The sequence below is a fragment of the Balearica regulorum genome, chromosome 1 (genome assembly GCF_011004875.1).
Source record: "Balearica regulorum gibbericeps isolate bBalReg1 chromosome 1, bBalReg1.pri, whole genome shotgun sequence".
Taxonomy (NCBI): domain Eukaryota; kingdom Metazoa; phylum Chordata; class Aves; order Gruiformes; family Gruidae; genus Balearica; species Balearica regulorum.
In genome coordinates, this window is record NC_046184.1 from 74230730 (window position 1) to 74257792 (window position 27063).

Below are 27063 nucleotides of genomic sequence, written 5' to 3' on the forward strand. Positions count from 1 at the left end.
AGATTTTGAATCTTAATAGCTTAAAAGGACAGTATCTCTTGAGTAATTTGTTTTACCTTTTACGAAAAATTTGATGATGTGCAGAAGATATTTCCGTAACATAGTAAATTCAGTATGTTGTTTTTAACAATTCACTGTATATGTTTAGACCTCTGTTCTCATTTCGCAAGACTGTTAAGTTGGAATATTTCAGTGTGAAAATTGGTGGTTAGTGTTTAAAAAAAAGTCTCATGTGACACATCATGTTTGAGGTACCCATTACTCAGATTGGCTGATGTGAAAAATGAAGAAGTATTTTCTGAGGTTTCTGCAGTACTTTATATTCCTCTTTATTTCTCAGTCAAGTAGCTAGTGTGTTCATGTGTTTGAGATGGAGACTAACCTGGAAAAAGAGTGCAGATACCACAATTTCACAATATGAATAACTAAACAGAGGAGATTGAAACTTGGATCTGCTTAAGCATCTAGTTTTCAGTAGCTCCAAATCAGGAGAATATTACCTTAATGTCTTTTATAAAATACGCTTGTGATTCAGTTACCCATTCTGGTTTGTATAAAAGGGGAAATTATTCTGTGCTGAGAAAGCTTGTTTTGGTTTTTGGAGTTAGACTTCTGTGAGTGGTGATACATTTAATGGTACTGCAAACTAAGAGAATATCAGGCTGACAAAAAGCATGACACATTTTAATCAGGTAATACATTTTGCTGTGACATAGTATATGTTTGGAGGAAATTGAGAAAGTGGGAACTCCTTTTCTTTGTGGAACTTTGAATTGTATGAGATTTATGACTCAAAATCAGAAAACAAATCCGTGACTTCTCTGGACAATAACTTTTTATGCTTAAATAATTAATCAGATTAAGATTAAGTGTGAGAAGACTATGTTATTTAGCTTTTACTCCATAGTATTTATCAAATTTTATATAAAATTTAAAATAAATGTTAGATTAGCATGGATTTTGAAAAATTAATTTCAAAATAAAGTTAATCAAGTCATGATTTTTGAGAACATGCTTCTCATTCACATTGTGGAGCTGTATTGTCATTTCATTTCTTTGTATGTTGAGAACTAATTTAGCAGTAAGTGCTGTTTCATTTGGAGGAAAAAAAAAAAGCTTCATTTTGATTTCTTCTGTCTGTTTCTTTAGTCATCTTCTGAATCTACATCTCTTTGTCTCTATTACTTTCATCCACAGCACCTTCCCCTCAGGGACCTAGGATTTTCCTGTTTCCCAGCTCCCCTACACTCTGTTGTGATTCCCCACATCTTAAAAAGTCCTGTCACCTCCTCTCGGGGTCTAGCCTTAACCCTCTACACCCTAGCCATGTCAGCCCAGTTGTTCTGAGGAAAAGTGTTTCTTTCACTGAAGAGCTGCTTCTGGCTGCTTCTGGTAGGATCAATCTATTATGGCCTTTTAAACAAACCTTTAAGGAAATGTTGTTATTTGATAAGGGGGCATTTAACACACAGCCTTCTATAACCCTATGTTTTTGTTTAGTTAGCCTCTGAAAACTGCTGGCTACATGACTACTCATACCATCTCTCACTTCTGCCCCAGAAGCTTGAAACAGCTTCAGAACTTCTTAAAGGATTTGAAATGTAGTTTATGCTACAGAACTTCCTCCTCTTCCCTTGCAGAATTTCCTTTGGTAATTGGACTAAGATAACTTACTTTTTTTTAATCCCCCTCATTCCCTTCACTTTGTTGTTCCTATATTTTGCATGGAACAAGCACTTGCTCATTAATTCATTCATAATTTATTGAAATAATGGCTATCAGATGGCTAGCAACTCTGCTCTTTAATCTTATAAACAAAGCCCATACAAACTTTTTATTTGTACTGCCTCCTTTTCCATTTCACTGACATGCATTATTTTCATAGATTTAAACAGTTGTTATTACTGTTTTTTTCTGTAGAAACTATTTTGATTAGTTTGTATTTTTTGAGTTTGTTTCATGTCCAGTATTTACGCTATGTTTGTCTGTATTTAATATTGTATAGTCCCTGACAATGATGTTTAGAATCAATGCCAAATAGTAGAAGCAATTTAATCTTGTTTAATGGGACTATGCAGATACTAATATTTTTGTTTCCTTATCCAAGAACAGCTAAAAATATTGGTTAAAAGTTGTAGTATTTTAATGTATAATTATATGGTAGTGATAGCCTAGTAAATGTTGAAAATGTTAGGAGTGAATTAACAGCCATTATTAAGTTCAATATTATTTCCAGATATCCCAGTCTTTGGTTAAAACAAATAACTGCACTTCATATATGTACAATCTCCTTCATGTTTATTAGATGCTTGATCAGAAGAAAAAGGAAACTAGCAAGGAATTGTTGTTTTAAATTAGTTAAAAATTCTGTAAAAGAAAACCTTGACTTCATTCATAACTGTTTGCACTGTGGTGTTTGTATTTCATCCTGCTTCTGACACTTTTTTTTGTTCTTTATCCTGTGCTTTTCTATACAACTTAAATGTTTATTTTTGCTTTGTCAAGTTAGCACTGATGATTTTAGATACAAGAAATACCAATCATAGTATGTTTTTAGGCATGAAATATTGCCAAGAAAATCTGATTCACCAGCATTGTGTTTACTTTAGGAAAAACACAATCTTGGTATGTGCTTGTTTTTTACTTTTGTGATTTCTAACCATAGAGCAACATGTACTGTCATACATATAACCTGCATCTTGACACGCTCAGTTAAGAGTACAGTTCCTTGCTAACAGATAATTCAACCTCAAAGGTATTTGTGTATCTGATAAACTTTCCATCTGTTCAGAAAAGCTCCTGTATTGAGGGGTAGGGATGGGAGAAAAGAAGGAAAGAGAGAATCACCCATATTTTGCAAAATTGGAGTTTATTTCTTATTTTCATTTACAGATAATCTGCAGGTTATCTGTATGCAAATATAGTAATCAAGTAACTGTGGCAGTTTTAAATGCTGAGCAGTAGTCCTTAGCTTATTTGAATGAATCAGATGAGTGACTATTTCATTGCATAGATATTAAAGAAAATAAAAATAATTTCTAATTTTTTTCAGAGTTTTTATCTTTCAAATCAAAGGATGTGCCTTGCTTTCGCAATTTTCTTTTTGGTCCCAGTCATGCATTATATAGCTACTGCTGTAATTATGTGTACGGTCTCCTCCCAGTGGTTAGGAAAGGTGATTTAGTTACTCTGGAACTCTCAGAAAGCAAGATTTTTATTTTTTTAAACTGATAACAATTTTTTACTGTAATCTGGCAGAGAGGCATCATTCAACAGGGTGGAATTAATTGTGACTTTGCAGCCCTTTTTGATAAGGGCTGAAAATGGGATGATGTAGACACTTCCTGTGAAAAGCAGAGAAGGTAGAACTATATTGAAATCATAGGCAAAACTCCCAATAGTAACAAGGAAAAAAAAAGTTTTATGTTATAGGAAAGAATTGCAAGGCCAGATCTTTAAGTGTTTGTATTTTGAAGGGTTTTTTTTTTAATTCAGATTGACAGCAGAAAAAGATCTTGGATCGGGGGCTTTTGTCCAAATACTAAAAACCCCCTGCTAGGCATGTGAAAACTAAACCCCAAAACACTCCCCCAACTCCAAATTAAACTGTGATGCTCAGCAATTTTTTTCCCCTGAAAATTAAAATTATGGGGATAATTTGACTGTTTCCAATGACTACTTTTTATATTTTTAAATCAAAGTTTGATGACAAATTATAATATATGTTTTTTTTAATGTCGTTTGTACTGATACTCTTCAGGAATGGGCAGTGGGAGTGCTGGAAAAGAAGGGGGGCCATTTAAAACTCTCTTAAGACAACAGACTCAGTCAGCTCTGGAACAAAGGGTAAGGCATTTTATACTTACATTTCTGATCTACTAAAGTGAAAAGTTAGCTTGTAGTAAGTTAAATGTTTCTTGTTACTTTCCTTTTAAAAATATGTATAATGTTTAGGTCTGAAAACTTTTTACAAATGTTGAATGTTTAATAGCCCTTTTATACACAAATTATTTAAATTGTGATATATTACTAAAGCATTAAGAAAAGTGGAGCAAATAACTGTAATGTGCACAGCACTTAAGTGATTACAGTTGGTGTTACAAGAAACAGTTACAGCAAAAAATTGCTCTTATTTAGTCTTTCTGTTACTGATGCATGTATTTAGTTAAATACATGATGTTAAAGTATTAAACTTAAGTTGTCACAGAAGCCAAATTCAGAAATATTGCAATAGGTTTAAGCAAGGTGAAAATCCCATTTATAATTGTGAAAACTTTCAGTTTTGAAAAATAGAGTTGGTGCATAATTTAGCCTTCGTTCTACTATGTGAAATGGTGTGCATGTAGCCTTTAAAAAATGCTAACTTAAACCTAAACCACTTTCCAAGCAATAAAAAGGCTTTATAGATTTACAGCTTTTTGAAGAACCTCTGTAGGGCCAAAAATGCCATCTGTTGTTATGCTGAATAGACTGTATAATAAAAATAGTGGGTTTAATTCTTCGTTTAAATTTTGAAATGAGTCTTTGCAAATTTTTTATAGATTGTATACTGCTTTTGTCAAAATGTTATTAGTGAGGTGTCTTGAAGGAAGAAACGTGAATGTTTTCCTTTTCAGAAATACATTCTAGTTGAATTACAATTTTTGACTAGCTGAACTACTTACATAAATAGTTCTGTGTTTGTTGAAAACAAAATCAGCTACATCTGTGAAATACAAGTGAATAGATACTATTTTGAGTAAGTGGTTGATTGTCTTCTCATTTTTTGTGTTATCCGTTGCTAAGGGAGGATCGCCTCATAGGTTCTGTAGAAGGCGGGTATGTTCCAAAACATTGTGTGACACTTCTTGTAGTCCTTTTTTCTTGCATTGAGGATTTCTACATGATTATTTGAAATATTTTTATTTTCTTTTTTCATGAAGGTTTGCAGATTTCTTTGTAATCTTGTTTATGCAGGATTTTTTTATATTCTGTTATTTTTAAGATCATTTATCAGATTGGCATATTTTTGCTTAGTATTTTGCATGTTGATACATTTCAGTTAAAATTTTAATTTCTCTTTAAATACAGATCTATGGGTTTTTGGTTTGAATGTTTTAGTTTGAAAAAATGCTTTAAAAAGAGCCTTTTCTCTGTTTACTTTTGGTTTTGCTAGTGTTTGAGACATTTCATGGCTGATCTGTTATTTCCTTAGGAAGCTTTTAAAAAACAATAAAAAATGTAAATTAAAAGCACTTAATGTATTTTTAGACCTTGAATTATTTGTACATTGTTTTGATAAAGCCTGTATATTGTCTAGTAGAAAAAAATTGCTGTAAAATAGGATGGAAACGTGCTACTGATTATGTAGCAAAGCATACAGACTTAATTGATACAAAAATATGTTCATATTATCTTTCTGAAAATTTCATATTGCATGTGTTTTTGCTATCATTACCTCTTACGGTTATCTTAAGGTTGAGTTACTTTAATGAATAACACTAATGTTATTTTGTCTGTTAATATTACACATGTAAATAGTGCACTCTAGTTACTTGTCTGGAGTAGCTAGAGTAGCACTTACTTGGGAAAACAAAGAATAAATTCAATACTTATATTTCCACATGTATTAGATATATAGTAAGTTCTTTAGAGTCTTAGTTCAGTTTATTTGGGATTAAAACCAGTTCATTTAATCAAATGTGGTTTTAATGTGTTGCTTAAATAACCCTAATTACAAACCAGAACAGATTTTGTTGGAAGGGTAATATTGCTCAATTTATTCCAGGAAAATACACCAGCTGTGGAAAACTCACATATGTACATTAATGTATTTTTAGCAATTCACAGGGTGCCTGTTGGTAGCAAGCGTAACTATAGCACAAGCTATCTTTGTGTATACTTTTATCTATAAATGCATATGCTATATTTCCATCAGTGGGAAAACTTGAGCTTACTTTACTCATCAAAAATTAGCCTATGTTTTTGTAGAAATGGCCAAACGCTGCTCTTGATGGTATTTCATCTCTCTGTTGACCTCAACTTGGACAGATGCTGTTTTATTCCTCTGTGTTTGCATTCTGCGAGTGCTTGAGAGATCTTTGCTGTTGCCTTTTCAAAGTGGAGATTTGTTGATCTTCATCTCTGAAGAGCACTGCTAGATAACTGTTGTGTTAGAGTGCAGTTCTCTATGTGATTGTTATGGCTGAAATGCTGACTTAAGCAACTTTTCTTTCCAGCGACTTCTTGTTACTATCCAGCCCATCCCATCAGTTCAGTTGAAAAATTCTAAGATTCTGTGGCCACCTTGTGAGATGGTGCAGTAAATGTGATTAGAATAGCATTAATTCAACCAGGAAATTAACAGTATTTTAATGTGGACCAGTTCCTTACTCTGGTTCACCCTAAAAAGCCCTATGAACATACCTGATAATTATGAGCATTATCTGAGGGAGTGGTGCAGTGATGGGAATGAGTGAATGTATGGAAGGGAATCCGAGAACTGCTTCAGCTGGCACTAACACCAAATGATATGCGTGTGTAGCCTTTTTCATGTGCTTTTTTCATTCTTTTCTGTGTCTTTGTATGAAACGTAGTTAAAAAACAATACTAGCAATACATGTATGCATATACACAAACATTTTTAAACGTTGTATTAAATATTTTGGATGATTTTATTGTAACCTTATCCAAACTTTCCTCAAATGCCAACTATAAAATTCTCTACGTAGTTGCCAGTGACAGTTCTTTCAGGGTCTGTGTGGTCAATGACTGTGAAATGGTGTACTGAATTGGTACTGGTAAAATGATTGACCATCTTCAGTTGTAGCTTGTAAACTTTAAGATCATCATGTCTTCTCACACACAGGAATACTCTGTGCTTGCATCACCTTGATATAAAGATAGTCCTTTGCAAATCATAGTAATAGAGGAGATTTGTAATACGGATATACCACATATGGTTCTTATGGAATATCTGTTTTCCATGCATTAAGTATAGCTATATAATTTTGAAGTATTAGAGATTACCACATGTAGTTGAGGCTGTAACTTGTATTGGAGTAATATAATAATAAAAAACCCAAACCCTCTAAATGAGCTTAAAAAATAAATTAAAAAAGCCATCGTACAAAGTCATGGAATTCCATCTGCATCAGAATGAACGAGACATTGTTAATAGAATAAGAACATGCAAGAATGGTTCAGCAAGCCAGTTACCCAGATTTGTCTGTGGCTGAAATTAACTGATAGGACATTAGGTCTAATTTGAGTGTGTATCATAATACAGACTTGCAAGTATCGGTATCATAGAATCATAAAATCATAGAATGGCCTGGGTTGGCAGGGATGTTCAAAATCATCTAGTTCCAACTCCCTTGCCATGGGCAGGGACACCCTCCTCTAGACCAGGTTGCCCCAAAGCCCCATCAACCTGGCCTTGAACACTTCCAGGGTGGGGGCATCCACAGCCTTTCTGGGCAGCCCATTTCAGTTCCTCACCACTTGCACAGAGAAGAATTTCTTCCTAATATCTAATCCACATCTACCCTCCTTCAGCTTAAGGTCATTATCCCTTGTCCTGTCACTCCATGCCCTTGTAAACAGTCCCTCTCCAGCTTTCTTGTAGGCCCCCTTCAGGTACTGGAAGGCTGCTATAAGGTCTCCCCAGAGCCTTCTCTTCTCCAAGCTGAACAACTCCAACTCTCTCAGCCTGTCCTCATAGGAGAGGTGCTCCAGCCCTCTGATCAGCTTTGTGGCCCTCCTCTGGACTCGCTCCAACTGCTCCATGTCTGTCTTGTGCTGGGGCCCCCAGAGCTGGACACAGAACTCCAGGTGGGGCTCACCAGAGTGGAGTAGAAGGGCAGAATCACCTCCCTTGACCTGCTAGTCACACTGCTTTTGGTGCAGCCCAGGACATGGTTGGCTTTCTGGGCTGCAAGCACATGCTGCCAGCTCATGTTGAGCTTTTCATAAATCAACGCCCCTAAGTCCTTCTGCTCAGGGCTGTTCTCAATCCGTTCTCTGTCTAGCATGCATTTGTGCTTGGAATTGCCTGAGCCATGTGCAGGACCTTGCACTTGGCCTTGTTGAACTTCATGAGGTTCACATGAGCCCAGTTGTCAATCCTCTCGAGGTCCCTCCGGATGGCATCCCTTCCCTCCAGTGTGTCGACCCCGCCACACAGCTTGGTGTTGTCAGCAAACTTGCTGAGGGTGCGCTCGATCCCGCTGTCCATATTACTTGACATAAAAACATGTCTTTACTTTAAAGTTTCATTCCTGGCTTGTAGTATAAGGAATCAGGCAAACTGGAAATCTGAACATGTTAAAATTACTTGCAGTACACATCCTTATGAAAACTAACAAAAAATGAAAGCAATTTCTGAATCTCATATAGATTAAAAAGCATCGTATTTGCTTATGCTTTAGAGCATGGAGTATTGTTTAGTTTGTTTGCTACTTACTGCTTTAGCACAATGTGAGTGTACATATATGTATGTCCAATATATAAATGTAGTGTAGGCTTAATGGAATTTTGTATAGGTGGCATATACAGTAGACTTTACCTATTCTGGAAAAGCTAATTATTTTTAACAGCATTAATGTGGGATAACTATATTCAACGGACAGCAAATGTGTATTTTTATATATATATATATATAAAGTTATGCAGAATTAGTGTCATGGAATTATACAAGGACAAATATTATGAGCATACTTGTGAATCACTGAACAGTTGTTATTACAGAGCCACAGTGAAAGAGGGTTCTAATGAAGTGTTGATGTACTGCCTTTTTTCCATTTTTTGGCATGAGAGATGTACAGAAAAAGAGTTCAGAGTGTGGTGTAGTCAGAGCTTTCTGACTGATCTGATAATGTGCAAAGCATTTTGTGATCTGTTAGAACCTTCTGGGGGAGTTTTTATGTAGCCCTCTCTAGAGATCCATCACTGCTTCTGAAGACAGATTAGTCAGGCAGGTTGGTGGAGTCCAATGGTGAAATCTTCCTGCTTTTTAATTGTATCATAAGGCATGACTGCAGGGTTTGGTGTTTTGTTGTGGTGGAGTGGTTTGTTTTGTTTTGTTTGTTTCTCTCCCCTGCTTGATACTGTGGTTGCTAATTTCAAAGTTTGCCTCTTAATTTTGAAAGTCTAAGCCAAATGGAAATCCAGAAAACTTGAAGTTTGTAGGACCTTTTAAAAGTTGTAAGAGTTCTAATAACAAGGCTGGTAAGAATTCTGAAGCGTTAATTTTTAAATCTCCATTGGGCTTTAGTTTAAGAGGACTTTTCATGCCATGTATTGCTGGAAGTACTGTGATCCTCATTTAATCTGCAGCATGTACACTGTTTACGTAGAAGCTCAGTTGAGCTGTACTGTTGCAAGTGCTTCAAGTATGTGAGAAAGGAACCTATATTGTACTTTCTCTCATATAATATTATGGTGTTTATTTTTTTCCATTAAACCAATCATCATGACTATACAAACCACGATTGCATGATTTTTCTTTTATTTTTCTTTTTTTGCCTCTCTGCATTTAGAATTGCTGAACATAAATCTATTGCCTTTCCCCCATAAGTGTGCTATCATGTCTATATTAGACATTCCATAGAATGTCTCTGTAGAAAATAAGCCCAAAACTAGAAAAATCTTACCTCCTTTGAATAAGACTCTTATTTCATCACGTGTGTAATTAAAAATTGCTGTTATCGCTTACTTTGACTCCTGTATGAACTAGCTTTTTGAGTAGCTGCTGAAACTTATTAATCATTTTAATTATGAATTGATAAAAACTAGCTTATGCAAATGAATTGGAAGTTAATTTCCTTAGTTTAAGTCTTTATTTCAAAGACTTGCATTTTATTCTAGAAGATGGATATTTACTTGTTACATGTAGAGTTTACGACACTAGCAGAGCAGTCTGTTAGTATTTTTTAGGTATGCTTCCTGTAATAAAACATTTATCATTCTTGCAAGACTACAGTTTGTGTTTTACCCTGTGCTTCAGAAACAAACTGCAGTCAGTTGTAACAATAAGACCTAAAAAGTGGAGAAAAATGTTCCTTTATCTCATATCAGCTAATGAAAGTAGAATTATGTTGTTTAGTTGCCATCCTAAAAGTGGACCAATAGAGGCTTTGTTAACACAAATGTATAAAGTTTTGATTATTTATTAATATTGTGCTGAGATAAAACTTTATGGGGGAAAAGTATTCTTACATTGTATAATACCTCTGCTTTTATTATACTATGGGTATATGAAGATGTATGGTTACGTAGTGCTTAGTAAGCCTGAAGGACGTGTGGCCTAATGTAACTGCTTTGCTTGTATTTCAGGGAAATTATCAGTTCACTGCATGTTTATTGGCAATTGGCAGTGGTTGGTAAGCAGTCATTTGATGTTTGTTTTTAATCATAACAGGAATTTCCATTTTTTACCTTGACGACCTTTCCACCAGGCTTTCTTGTCCATGTTGGTGGTGTTGTCAGTGCACGGTCTGTGAAGCTCCTGGATCGCATCCACAATCCTGGTATGTTAACACAAGAACAATTTCCTTGCCTGAGTCCAGGCATAATGATAGCGTACTTGTAATCTTGATAACTTTATATCAGTATTTGAATAGATACAAATCTATTCTAACGATGTATATTAAAAGCAATATTTTCAGACAATCATTTAAGCTTGAAAAGTAAGTCATTCAGAGGGTATCTTTTTAGTGAGAAACTTTCCAGCAAGTTAATGAAATCATAAAGTACTTTGAATCCAGTAACTTTGCACTAAAAACTCTTTGAATTATTGAGGGTTTAATTTTTTTTTTACAATTTTTTAATATTAAAACTTAATGCAAGTTTCCCATTCAAACAAAAATAAGATTAAATACTTGATCTTAACTACGAATGTTTTCTAATTTTCAGCTCCTTGAAATCCTTAAGGACTAATGACTACAATTTAGCTCAATACGTGTTTTTAACCTCTTTTGATAAAACCTTAACAGCTTTGTTTCTGTTCTTAAAAACATACACCGAACAGTACTTTTAAGATTTTTATGTAATATTTACTTGGGAACCCCAGTACTGGAACATGTGTATTTTGCATGTCCTAGTTCTGACATCAGAATTAAGTGACTTTTGACTCTGAAGACTTTGTTGTTGTAGTCACTGAGACAAGCTGAGGAATACTCTGTGAAAAGTTGGAGTTACAGCACACTTAAAAATGCAGACAGAGCAGAGTAAGAAATAGCGCCTGTAGTGGTTTTGCATGCACTAGTCAGGAGTAATAAAGTTTGTGCAAATGCATCTTTAAGAGCAATTAAAAAAAATATATTTTTTCCTTTTCTTTCTTCTTCCTGTGGCCCAAGGCAAGTAATTCTGCAAGCAGGTAGATTGTTGTTCATCTAAAGCTTCAGTAAACTGACAACATGAAATAAAATCTGAGACTTAGTTTGAATGAAAACCCCCTACTTTAAGAGATTTTTTTAAAGCATATAAGTGCACAATATTGTTCTTTTTGTCCTATTTTTAAGATTTATTTATGCAGTGAAGATTAAGAAAAATGTCAAAGTATAATTTATATGCGAGTCCTTTTCTTAGCCACAAAGTTTTCTTAGGTTTCTGTATTTTCAACAGATTTGTGATACACGTCACTTGTGTGCAAAATTTACTGTGTGATCAATTTAAGAGAAAAATGAAAAAAAAAAATAACCAATTTTGCTTAGATGTTTTAAAAACTAATTTCTTGCATTATGCACTTCTTTAATTTTACCAAGTGACTGAAAGCAGGATAAGAAATAAGATAGAGATGCGTATTTGCAGAACTAAGTGGCTCTTTGCAGTGTTTTTGTGGGACTTGTAGATTGCTCCTGACAAGTGAATGTAAGATGCATGATACTTTGAATTCAGTATGTTGCAAAACAATGAAAGCAAAAGGGGGAATGAAGGCACATGGCTATGGGAAGGAAGGTGAAGAAGTAGGAAAAAAATTTCTGATCTAGTGATGATCATACTAAGCATTCGAGTCTTATAAGTCTGTAAAATATTAGAGGAAACAAATAAACTGGCAAATAAAAAGGAAAATGCAGAAGAGGAAAGAACATTTGAAGGTAGATTGAGAACTTATCGATAAGACAATAATTGCTATATACTGTACACTTTGATCATGCCTAGTGCTAGATTGCTATAGCATGCTCCTTTTTTCCCTTTCTATTTCAGCCTCTTATTAACTCTGCTGTCTGTGTCTTTCCAGTTCCTGTGGAGTGGTGTTGTCAATTGTGTTCTTGTTGGTAGTTTTTTTTTCACTATTCTGCTCCTATAACTGATCTACTAATTTGCTGTTTTGAACTCAGCCTTTGTCGGAATTATGGGTAACACAAGATCATACAAACTGCTAGACTGGAATAGTTTCAATTCAGGTATTTTACTAGTCATTCAGTACTACATATGCTGACAGAAATTATGGCAGCTCAGTGAAGTTCTTAGAAATGCTGTAGGATATTTAGCTTAATGCTTCAAATTTAAATCTGTTTAATTAAATGCCTGAATGTATTGTTTTAATGTTGTTAAAGGCTTTCTTTAAAATTGCAAAACATTGTTTTAGTATAAAATAGTATTGCTAAGAATAATTTAATATCAATCTGGAAAGCTGAATGTTCAGATGATTACTTTGTAGTAGCTTTCAGCTCAGTGTCCACAAAGCAAGTAATTTGGGGAAAGAGAATAGATTCTTATTTATACAGTTGGGATCATGTCAGGTGTGAATTAATTTTTATTTTTTTAGTAATTATTTTTGGTTGGTTAGTTTGAGTTTGGGGGGGGCTGTTGGTTAGTTTTGTTTTGCATGAGCTTGTACTTTCTTCAAGGATGGCTGTACTTCTGTTAATTTCAGGAAGTTGATAAATGTGTTCTAAATAATAGATATAAAAATTGAGAGAATGGAAAATAGATGAAGAGGACTATTGAGCTTTTTAACCACTTTAACACCTAACTTGAAAAAAAAACCCCAGATACTCTATTTTTTTTATGCAGTTTTAGATATCAAAATGTGCAACAGCTGCAGAGAGAATGGATGAGTTGATGATGCAGTCTACATAAAAGCTACATGGAGTACAGGCCTGTTAGGGGGAGAAATAGAGACTTTCTCCCTGCTGCCCCCCTCCCCCTGAAATGTACCATGTTTTGGAAGAAAGGCAAGCATAACTTCGTTGCGTATAATATCCAAACCTGCAGACCTTGCCAAACTTTGATGGTTTTAAAGCTGGCACAGTAACAAGGTATTAAGCTGACCTCTGGGGGTTTGTTTCCCCCAGAAAGAAACTTCCCTTCTTGGTATTTCAGTGTTGCAGTGCAGCTCTGTGTCATGCTCTAAACTTCATTTTAAATTGTCTATATACATTTTTCATTTTACAAATAGTTCAATAATAAGTAATGACTCAAACTATTGGCTCATTTTTGTATCCTTATTCCTTGCTACAGTAGACATCCTGTAATAGTATAATTACGAGGATATCTGGTTTTCTTGGGTTTATTTGCTTGTTCTAAAGTGATAATATTTAAAAATGAATTTTACTTTCTGTATGAAAATAATATGAAATTCTCACATCTATTACTAATATAGCATAGTCTGATCCGAAGTGTTAAAAATGTGTTGAAATTTCTCGTCTTGTATACTACCTTGACAAGTTTGAATTAATTGTTTGTTCTTTGAGATAGTGTTTAGTAGGGTATTACCATGGAAGAATTTTATTAGTGTAATGGACTAAATGAGTTATGTACAGACACGAAACGTATGTTGAGCTAGGCTGAAAAATGAACCAGAAATGTAAGCCTAGGAAGCGAAGGGAAAGTAATGAATTAATTTCTTGACAGAACATCCAGAACTGTTCCTGGAAATAATTTCTTTTGCAGCGCTATGTGTGTTGCTGAATGAAGAAGGAAGGAGGAAGTGAGTAGATCAGTTGTTACGTATGATGTGTGATGGATAGCAGAGTTGCAGATTACATACAAGTTAATGCTGTCTTAGACTGGGATAATGAATATGCTGTGCAGATCTGTTGCCATTGAGAAACCAAAGGAGAAGATGGCTATTCATCTCCCCCTTCTAGAGCTTTATTGCCAACTCTGTCATTGCTGGCTAATACTTGGCCTGAAGGAGAGCAGGGATTTATACAGCTTAAGGAAAACAATACTACATCTTTATATTACATTCGCCCTAGCAAGAATGTAATCACAACCATAAGTACACTAAAATTATTTTCCTTTTTGAAGATGTTCAGGCTTCATTTAAGCTTGCTAGTAACCTGCATGGCATAGGAAGATATTTCTTTTTTTTTTTTTTTGCCAACAGCAGGGAGGCTTCTTTAATTAAGTGTGTAAGATAAAACAGGACTGTGTGGTAATGGTGAAAAGTCAGAGATTTGAAGATGCTTGAAAAATCAAACATAGAAGTAAAGACTGACTTTATTTGATGAATGGAAAAGAAGCTACTTAAACATCTGGGAATTGCATACAGTTCAATGACAGAATTGTTTCAATGTTTGTAAAATTACAAAAAGATGATGATCAAGATGAATCTGCAAAATAAAAGTAGAGAGACAAGAGCACAAATTCATAGAAAAGGTAGCACATAATGCAGTGGAAAAAATACCCTGGTGCTGTCTCTGAAAAAGGATATTAAAGATGTACTATAAATATAAAACCATGAAAGGAATCCTGGATCCAGAAGACTGGATCTTTGTTAAAGTTTCTCCCTGAGGTTACATACAGAGAAAGATTCCTTAGGAAGTGCAAGTAACTTGTTGAATAGAGACTGCTTTTGCATACGGCTGCTTCCTAGCGCTAACACATACAGTGTTCTCACATAATTACATTTTTAAACTCCTCATTCAGGGAGCTGCTTGGCAGTGATTCTTCAGCGCCAGTAGTCAGAAACATGGAAGGAGAAAATATTGTAAAATGCCTAAGGATCTCCTGAGCTTCTTGTATGATATCCAGAGTTGCTGTTGGAGTATGAAATTCTCCAGAACTCTAGTTTAGTATATGAGGAAATGCAAGAGGAAAGCTTGAATATGTTCTGGTTCTGTAACTGAATGCTTTTCTTTCACAGAAATACAAACATATAGTGAATGGGCAAATTACATTTCATACTGCTGTCCAGGGTGTCAATGTGGCATACTTGTAAGAACACTGTAGAAAATGTCAGAGTGTTTCTGTTAGTGTCTGATGTGGCTATTATTTTTAGAACTAGTAGAAAAACAACATTTTAAGCTTGACCTTTCGCCTTTTCTTGGAGAATTTCCAGGTTGACTTCTATACATCAGCATGTGTTGATATGGTAACGGGAGATTAAGGCAGTTGTCAGAGGCTTTTCTGAACATTGTGAAGGGTGCAGTGTTTTTCAGTAATGTTTTACCCTACTTTTCTGCAGCCTTTCCAGAGGAGTGAATATTCCTAAATGGTTTTTATGGTTAATGTGAATGGTGCTTGAATATTCTTTTTTGAAGCAGATGTGCCCTTATATTAACAAAATAATTTTCTCGGGAACTGTGCATTGTTTTTCTTTTGGAGGGTTCTGAGTAGATATTTATGTAACTGAACAGAAGGTATCACTGTCAGTCAGTATAGAACAGTATTCCTGTGTTCTATTAGAGATTCATAAATTAATAAACTTGGCATTTACAATCTTTGTTTTAGAATTCTGTGCCTAATAGTAATACTATTTAATCTCTTCTTACTGATTTAAAAGTCTCCCTGAAATGTGGCTAATGGTGTGAAAGCCATCATAGACCTTTCACTGCACAAATGCTCCAATAAAGCTGTTGCTTATTGCACCACTACGGTTTGGTTTTGAATTGATAGTACACAAGGGAGAGAACCTTGTCTTGTGGAAAACTGTTATTCTTGCACGTATTCAAAATATGGGGCTTGACTAAAGCTATTATCTTGTTATAATTTCCTTCATGGATTGCAGTGAGTTTTTGTAGCCTTATGATGTGTCACTCTGTGATTGCGAAGATGTAGTTGTAGAACTTCTTGCCTGGATCAAAATGTATTATTATTAGAAGAAATCTAGAATGATCCTGGTTGAAAGGACACCTTCCTAACTACTACATAATTACAGGTAAATACGTCCTTGTAGAATGTCTGTGGGGACAGTATTGTAGGAAAATGGCAGATAACAGACTGTAACAGGATTATAGAAATAACTCAGGTTAAATGTTAATGGATAAGATTGTTACCTGAATTAGGCACAAGAGACGTTCCTTCTAAGAGCCAAGACTGAAGTTCCTCAATATGCCATGTTTCTTATAAAGAAATACCAGTGATTTTGTTTTGGTTTTTTTTCTGGTTCAGTTTGTACTTTTGATTCTGTTAGACAGTGCGCTTTGTCTTTTAACCTTTTCCACTAACATTTGCAGTGTTTAAGTTTTGAATTTTTGGTCTCCCTTAATGCAGTCTCATTGAGGTCCTAAACTCACTCCAAAAGACACTGTAGGAAAGGCTCCCTGGATCCACAGGTTTAGAGAGGCTTCTCTGACTAGTTTGTCTTAAAACAAAATAAACAGTTGTGAGTTTATAGAAGTAATGAATGCAGAGTTCTCTGACTGTAACAAGTAAAAGCCTGAAGAGTGTAAACACCGAATAGGAAACACAGAGGCAGTATCGTTTCCTGCCCAATAATGCGATCCCATTTCTGAAGTTGTGCAGTGAGGTGGTCTGCGTGGCAGTCAGCAAGAAAGCAGCAATCTTGTCTGTGAACATCTAGCTGTGTTTGTTGAGAGATTAATTTTTTTGTGTTTAAAATTCTGTATGTTTCCTTCAAGGATTGTGTTAGATAAATTAGTATTTTTGTTGCTTGTTTTAAGGGTCCAGCTAGTTTGGCATGTTTAAAGCTTTAAACCATACTTGTTAATTTTGTGATACTAGTTATAAAATAGATAAAATGTGTTTTAGGAAGGCCTGTCTTTTAAAGGCATAGTGTCCCCAGCTTTGGATAATAGCCCCTTTGTTGCTGTCATTTGAAGATGTCCTTTGAAGATTGCTGATGTTTTAAAATAGGTTGTATTTATTGTGCCAAGGTGACAAAGCAACAGAGAGACACAATGGAGAGATGGAATAAGTAATTTATTACCTAGCAGCTCTTCAAAGTGGCAGGCCTTGCCCTTGTTACTGTAATAGGATCAATTAAAACAGATTCCTAGATCTGCTTTAATGTCCCACTGCTCTTATGATTAGAGGAACCTTATGCACAGCTGTGAGGACTTCACTGTTACAGGCTGAATGGCTGATTGAAGTAATAACTAAAACCTGGAGTGACAAAGATACAGATTGAGGTATGGCACGCTGATTTTCCAGAGGCATACTAATTTCTGATACTTAACATTTTGTTATGTCTGGGCAATACTTTTGAATTTTTACAATTCTCAAGGAGTATGGTGAAGTTTAAACCTTTATTTTTAAGTGTTTTCTTAATAGTTTAATTTTAGGTTTAAGTTTTAATATGTACATATATAAATAATCTGAACATCTTTTTTTTTTTTTCTTTCTGCAAATGTCTTTTGATTTTAGTTTTTAAAAATTTTATTTGAGTTGTATCACATGGTGGTTTTCTTTAGCTATAAATTAAATTATTACTGTAGTTTTGGTATTCTGGCAAGACTTTTTTATTTTAAAGATGATACTTTTTTGCAGCTTGTGCTGTTCCCGTCAGACCTTCATCTACAATTAAAAGCAAAAGTTATAGGATGTATTACTGCTGTGGCTGTGTAGTTAATGCTTAATGGTATTTGCACCAGATTTTGTTGAACCGGTTAATGGAAAACTATTGCCTCAAAGATTACTTTTAATATTTAAAAAACCTTAAGTTATGCTGTAGTCTGTTCAAGTGACTCTTGCATGTTTATTCCTATTATCAGTCATAAGCCTTACAAGATGCTTTAGGTATCTGAGCATTTAACCTGTTCCAGGTTATTAATTTACGTGAGATGAGGAACAAATGCAGGAAGACATCTCAAGGCTTGCTGTCGGGGATGTTGAGAATATAAAGGTGTTCAGGAATATATAGCTGAGAGGGTTAGCTGATTGGAAGTTAAGGTAGGATTCCAAAAGCCAAGCTTTGAATTAGGATTTTTATAATTCTCTTCTAGGGGTAAGATGGGTAAAAACATCTCCTGATCCATTTTAAAGTTCCTCAGTGGAATTATAATTCCATGGTTCTGTCTAAATTACAAATACATTCACCTGTGTCAGAGATGCAGAAGCTATGGAGATTCTGTGAACTCTGTTTCATACTTAGTTAATTTTTTTTTTCTTTTGTAAGAGAAAACAGGGTATTCTCTAGCCCTCCTAGCAGTGATGTAGGTTTTTAATGGAATTTGGAATATAAGAGAAGAATTCTGGAGTTTTGATGGGAATGTTACTAAGAGAAACTCTTTGCTGCTTCTCCATCTTGGGGTGTATCTTGGTATTAAAGCCAATACTCCTCAATAGTGAGCTGCCGCTAAAAGGAATGATGCTGCTTTTCAGTACCATGTGCTCTTGCAGTCTTCTGGTGGTCATGTAGTGATTTGACCTGACTAATCCAATAGAAAACTAGCCCTGCGAATGAATGAGTTTGTGTTCAGTCAGTCCGCTGAAATATCTCATCCTGTAAATGCATGAAAGCTGGATACAGTTTTAATTCTAAATGTTCTTAAAATTCTTTCTTCAGTAATTGCAGAATTTCTTCAGCATCCAAACTTAAAGTTGCTTTTTTGCTCATTCAGCAGTTTGGACTTGAGAAGTAAGATTCGTGCTCTCTGACCTCATCTAGCAGAACAGCACTGATTCCATGCTATTCTCCAGGCTGGATGTTTTGTCTGTAGTTTAAGCTTTGTAGGAGTAAGTGTACCTGTTCTCTCTGGTGGTGTGGTTGCACTGTTTTCTGCTGTTTTAGTGTATCTTAGTTTTCATTTGATAAATCCGAATAGCCTACTTCCTTCAGTTTCTGTATCATAACCGAAGTTTTCACTTTCACCTCTTTTAGTCTTAAAGTTGAATATAGGGAGTAATTTTTAAAAAAGGATGGAGTGTCTTTAAGTTTTTTGAAAGTTTTAGGTTAGACTGTTGTAAGTTTAGTTATTTGCTACCCAAGTTTTGTGTTTTAAACTTTACAGACAAGAGGATTTGGCTTTCTGTACACTTAGTTATTTGTTAAATATTTTAGAAGGGTGATAGGAAATTTCAGTATTTATGGGATAACCAAAGGGATTAAATTAACCCTCAAGGTTGAGGGAAGGGTGCTTGTAAACCTAACAAAGGTGTCTCTAAAAAAAAAAAAAAGAAACAAACCTACCAAACCCTCACATACTTTTCTATATAAGCTGATTAATAGGTTTTAATGAAGAAGATATAAGAATAAGGGGATAAGGAAGGTGTGGATAATGGCTTTGCTTAGTGAAAGACTCAAAGATTGAATTTGAAAGAATATTATTGGTGTCTCCATTGCCATTTTTGATACAACAGAAAAATGAGTCATTTGTAGATTGTGAAAACCTTCATAGTATGATTGTCCTAATTTCAGAATGTTTCATGATAAATGTAAATATTTACTAAATTATACCATATTTTAATAAGTTGAAATTAATCATGTAGTTTCTACTTCAGAGTAATTGTCTCAGGATGTCTAGGGATTTAGCTTTAATACAATAACTCTTTGAGCATAATCTGTGTAATCAAGAGACCATTCTTAATTTTTCTTCAGTTTTTAAAAATCTGTATGGACCTAGTGTAATGCAGTTTCTGGCAAAATCTTGAAAGGCCCTGTACAAGTGGACCTCTAGCAAATAACTTTGGAAAGGTGTTACTTCTTGTGAATCAGAAGGTATTGATAGTGTCTAGGATTATCTCCAGGTGAAAGATTTGGACAGGATGTTGTCCTATCTAAAATACAGCCTCACAGAGGTCAACCTCATATATTTTGAAGGAAAGAGATAACTGAGTTGGTGGTTGATGAAACTGATTCAAAGAACTTTCAGGGCACAAAATAAATACAAAGCTGTTTGTATCTTCTAAAGCTGTTTAATAAAAGAAGTTTGGAAAGTTTCAGTTGGAGGAGGTTTGAGTTGGCACAATTTTTATAGAATACTGTACTGTTGACAACATTGTTGTTGAGTCTTCAACTCTAGAAACAATGTGCTTTTCTTTCACTTTGTTGTAAATATCATGCCAATTTTGAAACATTAATAAAAGTAGGTTTACTATTCAGCCTTTGATTTCCAGTAAAGGGCACATAATAGCAGTGTAATTTTTGCAAACTTTTTTGCTTAAAGTTGTAGATAAACCTTGCTATAAACTACTCAGTAGATTTGCTAGACAAGCTTGTGATGGAGTGCTATGTATGCTTGCCTTTTTGCTTCCACCTAGAATCCAGGGCCATTACTTTCTGTAACCATTTCAGTGAGCTGCCATAGTTTTCAGTCTGTATTGTCACCTGATCCAAGCATGCGCCAAAATACCCACCGTTTCTGGCTACTGTCTGCTGAATCTGCTTTGCAAACCTTTAGTTCTTAAGCTTTTGCCTTAGCAAAAAACAACAACAGACACTCTTATGGAGTGTACTGGACACATGCCATCCTGCTTCCCTAACTCCTCTAATTGTTTATGTAAATCCTTAGCTTTACTAAACTTGTAAATGCTACAATGGCATCCCCATGTGAAATTGTGTGGCTCATGTGTCAAAAAAGGCTGCTTGTGAAAATATTTGTCAGAAGAATATGAATGCTACACATTGCACTGCATTCAGTGTTTTGTATCAATTTATTATTGCAATGTCATGGTGTTTGGTTTTAATTGTAGACAATCATTTTGTGTTTTAATATGCAAAGGTAAGTTCATGTTAACTATGAATGTACAGTATTTATATATCAACATACTGATTCATATTTTTGGCCTCTTTTCTGGAAGAAAAAAATACTGAATGAAATGTCTTAAGCAGAGGACCCAGTCTTCTTTATGAACACTTGTTTATGCATGACTTGTATAGAAATTTTTGAACTTGTGCAATGAGAATTTGTTGGATTTATTGAAAGATATTGGGCCTGATCCTGTTAATGCTGAAGTCAATGGCTGGACAATGGTTCTTACCTGTAATAAGAATGAAAATCATCCATTATATTACTGTAGTTAATAGTTTTTTTAATTCTGAAGTTAAGCAGATTCTCAGAGTAAAGGATTAAATGTTGCTTTAGCAAGACATAGTGTTGAGCAACCTCACAACAACATGTGCTTTCCGTTATGATAAGGTGTTCCTTTAGATCAGTTAGGTGAGAAAAAACTCTTTTAGGAACTTTGTTCCTTTTAGGAACTTTGTTCCTAAACTTTAATTTAAACTATAAATTTTTATGAAGGAAAGTTAAATGTCTGCATAGAGTTTGGGACCCGTCACTACTATCTCTACCTTTTTTGTTCCTCTTAAGCATATCTGTTCCCTTTCAACGTTTCATTCTCTTTCAGTTTTTACTGTGCCTGCATACCTTTTCAGTGTTATGTTCTTGTTTGTAACCTTACTCTTTATTCCACAGCACTTCCCCTGTTCATCCCCGATCGCTTCACCTGTTGCTCACTTTCAACTCCTTCATCATGAATTCACATTTTCTTACACCTTTTGTCATAGAAAGGTCATTGGCGACAAGTAGGAGCAGTTTTTGCCAAATGATACCTAAAGGTGTGAAGAGAGAAGTGATGATTTAGTAAAATTGGCTTTTTCATCTTTGTTTGTGTCTGGAAAAGTTTACTTCTTTGCAAGTGTCTTTCTGCGAAGTATAAAAATTAGTGTGGCTCTTCAGTCAGTGTTTATAGCCAGCTGCCTGAGATCAAGTCTAATTGAGCAAGAACTGTTCTGTATAGTCAGTGAACCACTTTTCCTACTACTCTACACTTTTCTGTTAGAGAGAGAAACACATATTGATAGGCAATCTTCCCGTCTGTGATTGGATGGAGAAGGAGGAATTGCTCCCAAGATCCATGTCCATTCCATCATAAAGAGTTAATGGTAACATTTACAGAATGTGCTTGTGGTATCTCATCTCCCATACAGCTCTCCATTTTGTCAGATATTGTAACCTTCGCCTTAAAATGGATCGCCAAAGTTGCTCCATTCACCTGCCACCACTGCCATTAACCTGGTGGCAGCAATCACAGCTTCTGTTCAGAGAGAGATGCATACGCAATGGTTCTCATAGAGTTGGAGTTCCTAAGCTCAGCTATGATGTGATGGGTTATTTCTGCATGATTCTCAGCTTTTGAAAGCTGAAAAGTGAGAGACCTTGATAGAAGGTACTCCAACTGTCTGGGTCAGAATTACTGTATATCGTCTTGAGCATTTGATTTTCCCAGTCAAAGTGTTTAAACAGTGTTTTTGTGTTGAGAAACAGCGAAATGCAGTGCCTTGAGATTCTACTAGTAATGCATTGAAACCTGCTGAAGGTGAACTTGGATATAATGGAGCATGATGGATACAGTTCGTGAAAATCCATAGTCTGTTTTGTATGTGTATGTTTTTGTCTTGATTGCGGAGAACCTTCCAAAGAACTACCACTTTAGGGTTGGGGTTTTTTTTTCTGTTCAGTGATCATTTCTTAAAGCAAAGGTTGGATAAACTTCAATCTGCACATCCAAGGCTGCTGCTAGTTAGTACAATTCAATGAGTTACACAAGCATTAACTTCTGAAGTTAGGCAGAGTTGAATATGCATACCTGTGTGCTCCTTTTTTTTTTTAATTAGAAAGTGATCATTAGTTTGTTTTAGAAAGCTGAAAGCCTAGTTTTAAATAAAAAGTTGAGGTCAATTCTTGAATGAATACATCTTGCCGTACAATATTTTTGTTTCAGTAAATTTCAAAACATGTGTATATCTGCATCTTTCACTTTTGTTTGTCATGTGGTCAGAGAACCTAGTGTATGATACAGGGTTATCATACACTATATTTGTAAATATTCCTGATAGAACAAAATTGGTTCCAAATGAGTGTCAGGTTTTGACATTGATATTTTAAATTATGATTCAGCAGGGAGATCTTAAGGGCTAGAAGTTTGTATCTGTGCAAAGTTCAGTTGATTTCAGGGAAATTGTGTAAGAATCTATCTACTCAGAACCCTTTGTAGCATCTGAGTGCCTATTGTTACTGTTTCCCCCTTATTTTATGTATAAACAATTAACATAATTTTCCACTAAGTTCATTTGTACAGGTAAACCATTTTGAAAGAAGAAACAGTGACAAACTAATTGTAAATGACAATACTCGTTGACTTCATATGTAAAAAACCTTGTGAGACAAGCTCTAGTTCTGGGAAAATAATTACTGAACAGTTAAAGGGATTGCACAAACTTATTCTAGTAGTGCTCTTTTTTGCCTTTTTAATGTAGTATTCAGGAAAGTCAGGTAGGATACATTTTAACATACAATCTCAAAGGCAATAAAGATAATTAGATAAAGAATAAAAAAAAAAAGGTATAATTGCCAGGATACTGAACTAAGAAAGCATCGACAAAATATGTAGTCAATATACATCTTGTACTTCTTAATGCTAATGTAGAAGTAGTTTCAAATATCTATGGCTTCTCAAAGTTAGAATTGCTGAAATAAGGATGACAGAGCTATGTGTTTGATTAGTGATAGTCTTGAACAAATACTTTTGAAATCTGATTAACAAAGAGAACTGCTTGCAGTAGGAAAATGTATTCAGATTATTTCAAAGATGTCAGAAGTATACCAAAGTAAAATATTACTTTATTACTACAAATACTGTTTCATTACTACCAGTAGTAGTTTTTCAATATTACAGACTATCTGTGATGTTTTGTTGCAAGTTACATGCTGCTCTCATGTTGTTGGAAACTGACAGTATGGTCTTCAAGTGGGTAGAGATTGGAACAGTATCTACAGTATTTTGGTGTTATCTGTCATATGGACAACAACAAGAATGCAGTAATTTGTCAGAACCTGTTTCTGTGGGTGATAAACAAGAAAATTTACTGAAACCACCCTGTTAGTGTTTGCTTGAAGTGCAATAGCTAGGAAATAAAAAATGTCCAAATACAACAAAACACTTGAATATGAAAAATTCAACTTTTCAGATTAATTGCATGAAGCTTTATGTTGATATAGTGCAGAATAGTGAACTCATTTATACTTTGTCTTTCAGATGAACCAGAGACACGAGATGCATGGTGGGCAGAAATCAGACAAGAAATAAAATCCCATGCCAAGGCATTGGGTTGTCATGCTGTAGTGGGCTACAGTGAATCAACTAGCATTTGGTAAATCATGATGATAATTTGATTTTCAAAACGCCACAGAAAAATTATTTCAGCTTCACTGAATTAATGACCTGTTTCAACACAGTTGTTGGTACTGTCTAGTGTACCTACTTGGGAGAGTTTGTTAAAGTAACTTTCTGAGATTTCAGTATTGTCTCTTTTTTTTTCTTAAATATGTTTAAGTTTGGGTTTTTATTATGTTTTATGGGGTTTGTTTCTAATCAACATTACAATTTTTTTTAAATTTTCAAACCTACATGTTTGCTTTTGTAGTAACAATGTTAATTTGTCAATGAAGTTTTCTAAACCTAATCTACCTAAATACTTAAGACTGTTCCTAAAAGTGTATGTATTGCAGTTTCATTACTGGGTAACACCTGGCAGACCAGTACTTAAATGGTTAACTTCAAACTTGAGGCGCAAATTCTTTACTAGGAATGTATTAATTGTAAGTTAAAAGAGAATATGCCCGATAGATCTAGAATACTTTAGGTGTAAATGTTCTGTATTTCTTTCTGGAAAATGAATGTCATTATATTGCAGTACTACAGTACTGTTTAACATACTAAACTGCAGCTCTGCAGTAGTCTTTCTAGGGTTGAATTCCCCAGCCCTGCATCCTATTCAGGCCAAAACCCCAGTGTCTTACAGTGTATACCTTTTGGCTAAGTAAATTCCAATCTTGTGTATTTTGGTGACTAAATAACAAACTTTGTGAGAGACTTGGAGATTGGGAGAAATAATTTGGGATTCTTCTAATTACTCATTCTTCTGTCTGGCCCAGGAAAGGTTGTGTCTCTTTCTAGCTCTGGAAAGTAATCTATGAAGAGCTCCTCCTGGGGCCAGGTGTGTCTGATTGGTATCAAGCTCTGCCTCGCTAGTTTTTTTAATTGCTTTAGGAAAGTAACTGAAGCAAACTCAGACATCTGAATTTCTTTTCTATCAAGTTGATTTTGCCTAAATACTTCAAAGAAAAAGCACTAAGAATTTGCTTTTTTAAAGAGAGAAGTTGGTAAAAGAAGTTTCATTTTCCTTTGCAATTGATAAGTTGAAGAAAGAAATAGAGAGTTATACAGTGCTTTCATGAGTGCACACTGTCTGTTGGTAAAGTGGTAAGATAATCAGAAATAATCAGTCTGAAAGCCACAGCATCGATTGCTTCACATTTATTGCTTCTTCACATTTATTGCTTCACTGCAGGTAAAAACCAAACAAAACCACCAAATACGCAGATCTTTCACAAAACTCAAAAATGTTTTTTGGAAGTCAATTGCTTGTGCTAATAGAGTAGGAAAAACAGGAGAACTTACTTTACTGGCAAGGCATGGTTTGTATTCCGTAGGCTGTCTTGTCTGGTTGTGTCCTGTCTTGCTTGGTGTATTTAACTCAGAATTGCAGTGTGCAAGTTTACATTGCTGAGGGATGAACTTGCACTAAAATTAGAAGATCTGTTCCTTTGGCTGTCAGTCTCCTGGTAAAAAGCATGAATATTTTGTGACTTCCCCCTCGCCCATCTTAACTATGGGGAAGGAATATGCAGAGTATAGATAGTCAGTTATTGGGTTATTTCACACTTTCATTTTTCTTAAGGAATTTAACATGGTAGTATTTGATCATTGATAAAATAGTTTTAGAGTTCCCATGCTTACTTGCCAGTTCAGCTTTATTCCACGCTTAGAAGAGCAAGGCTCTGTCTGTAAGTACTGGTCTGCCAGACATGTTATATATGAAAAATTATTCTGGAAAGAGAAACAATAGATTAAAAAGGCACATGTATCTTTCTAGAAAATGTGGGATAGCTTTCCTCTGTATTCTTTCTAATACAGTACTTTAAGTACTGAATGTTAGAGATTTGTTTTTTATTTAACAATTTCAGAAATACTAAAAGCTCTGTGATCATGCTTTGCACTTCTGAGAGCTTTAACTGTACTAAATCAGATATATGGTCAGTTACTTTATATGTTATATGTACCATTATTGTAGTTGTTCCTAGTTAAATTTTGATGTTTTGCTACTTCTTATCCTCCAAGAAGCACCCTTGTCAGTGTTGTGTTGTAACTTCATTTTGAGAGTGAATGTTGTAAGATGATGAAGCTCTCAACTTCCATTTTACTGTGGTAAACAGTTATGCCTTGGGTTTTTTTTTAATGGTGGGGGTTTTTTTGCTTTTATTGGTTGCTGGATTTCTTTGCATTATTAACCATAGTATTGAAACCTATACTTAAACCTGGTTAGCCTTTATGATGTTATAGCATATTATTTATAACATAGGGCAAAGCTCTTTAGTCTTGCTGTTCAGTCTTTCTGCAACTCTTAATTATGCAATGGTTTAAATACTGGAAGAGAACTTTTTGTGATACTTAATGGCTAAAATTGCACAAATACACCAAATTAGTAGTTACATTGAATTCATTGAGACTTTTGTACCAGCCTTTCAATCTAGTAGTTTTAAATAAAAGTAGCACTAAGTAGTAGGAATTCACTTTGTTGTCATTCTTTTCTCTTATAGTGAAGAGGTCTGTATTTTGTCCGCGTCTGGCACAGCAGCTGTACTGAACCCTAGGTTTCTTCAGGATGGCACCATGGAAGGCTGTTTGGAACAAAGGTTGTCATGGCAGCCTGGCTTCTTTTCCATAGGGTCAGAGAAGGGAGAGGTTGATTTTTTTCCTCAGAGCCAAGATAGTTCTTCTCTATTAGGGTAGGTTACAGTGTTACAGTGCAGGATGCGGGACCAACCACTTTACTGCTTTTCACTAACATCAACAACAACAGAAGTAATGGAACTCTGCACCAAA

At 34.9% G+C, this 27063-nt stretch overlaps 1 protein-coding gene across 28 annotated transcripts in view; it reads left to right on the plus strand.

Moving 5' to 3' along the window:
* The window catches only part of C2CD5 (C2 calcium dependent domain containing 5), a 66771-nt gene that overhangs the window by 16799 nt on the left and 22909 nt on the right, over positions 1–27063 (plus strand). For 9 of the 28 annotated variants that reach the window (XM_075758558.1, XM_075758548.1, XM_075758447.1 and 6 more), the window contains 4 exons: positions 3761–3846; positions 10400–10508; positions 24154–24268; positions 26778–26873. In XM_075758558.1, the coding sequence (XP_075614673.1) occupies positions 3761–3846; positions 10400–10508; positions 24154–24268; positions 26778–26873 (406 nt within the window). Of the gene's footprint in view, positions 1–1197; positions 1393–3760; positions 3847–10399; positions 10509–12320; positions 12387–24153; positions 24269–26777; positions 26967–27063 lie in introns of all 28 variants that reach the window. The other 19 variants (XR_012836366.1, XR_012836367.1, XM_075758325.1 and 16 more) reach the window with 7 other exon arrangements.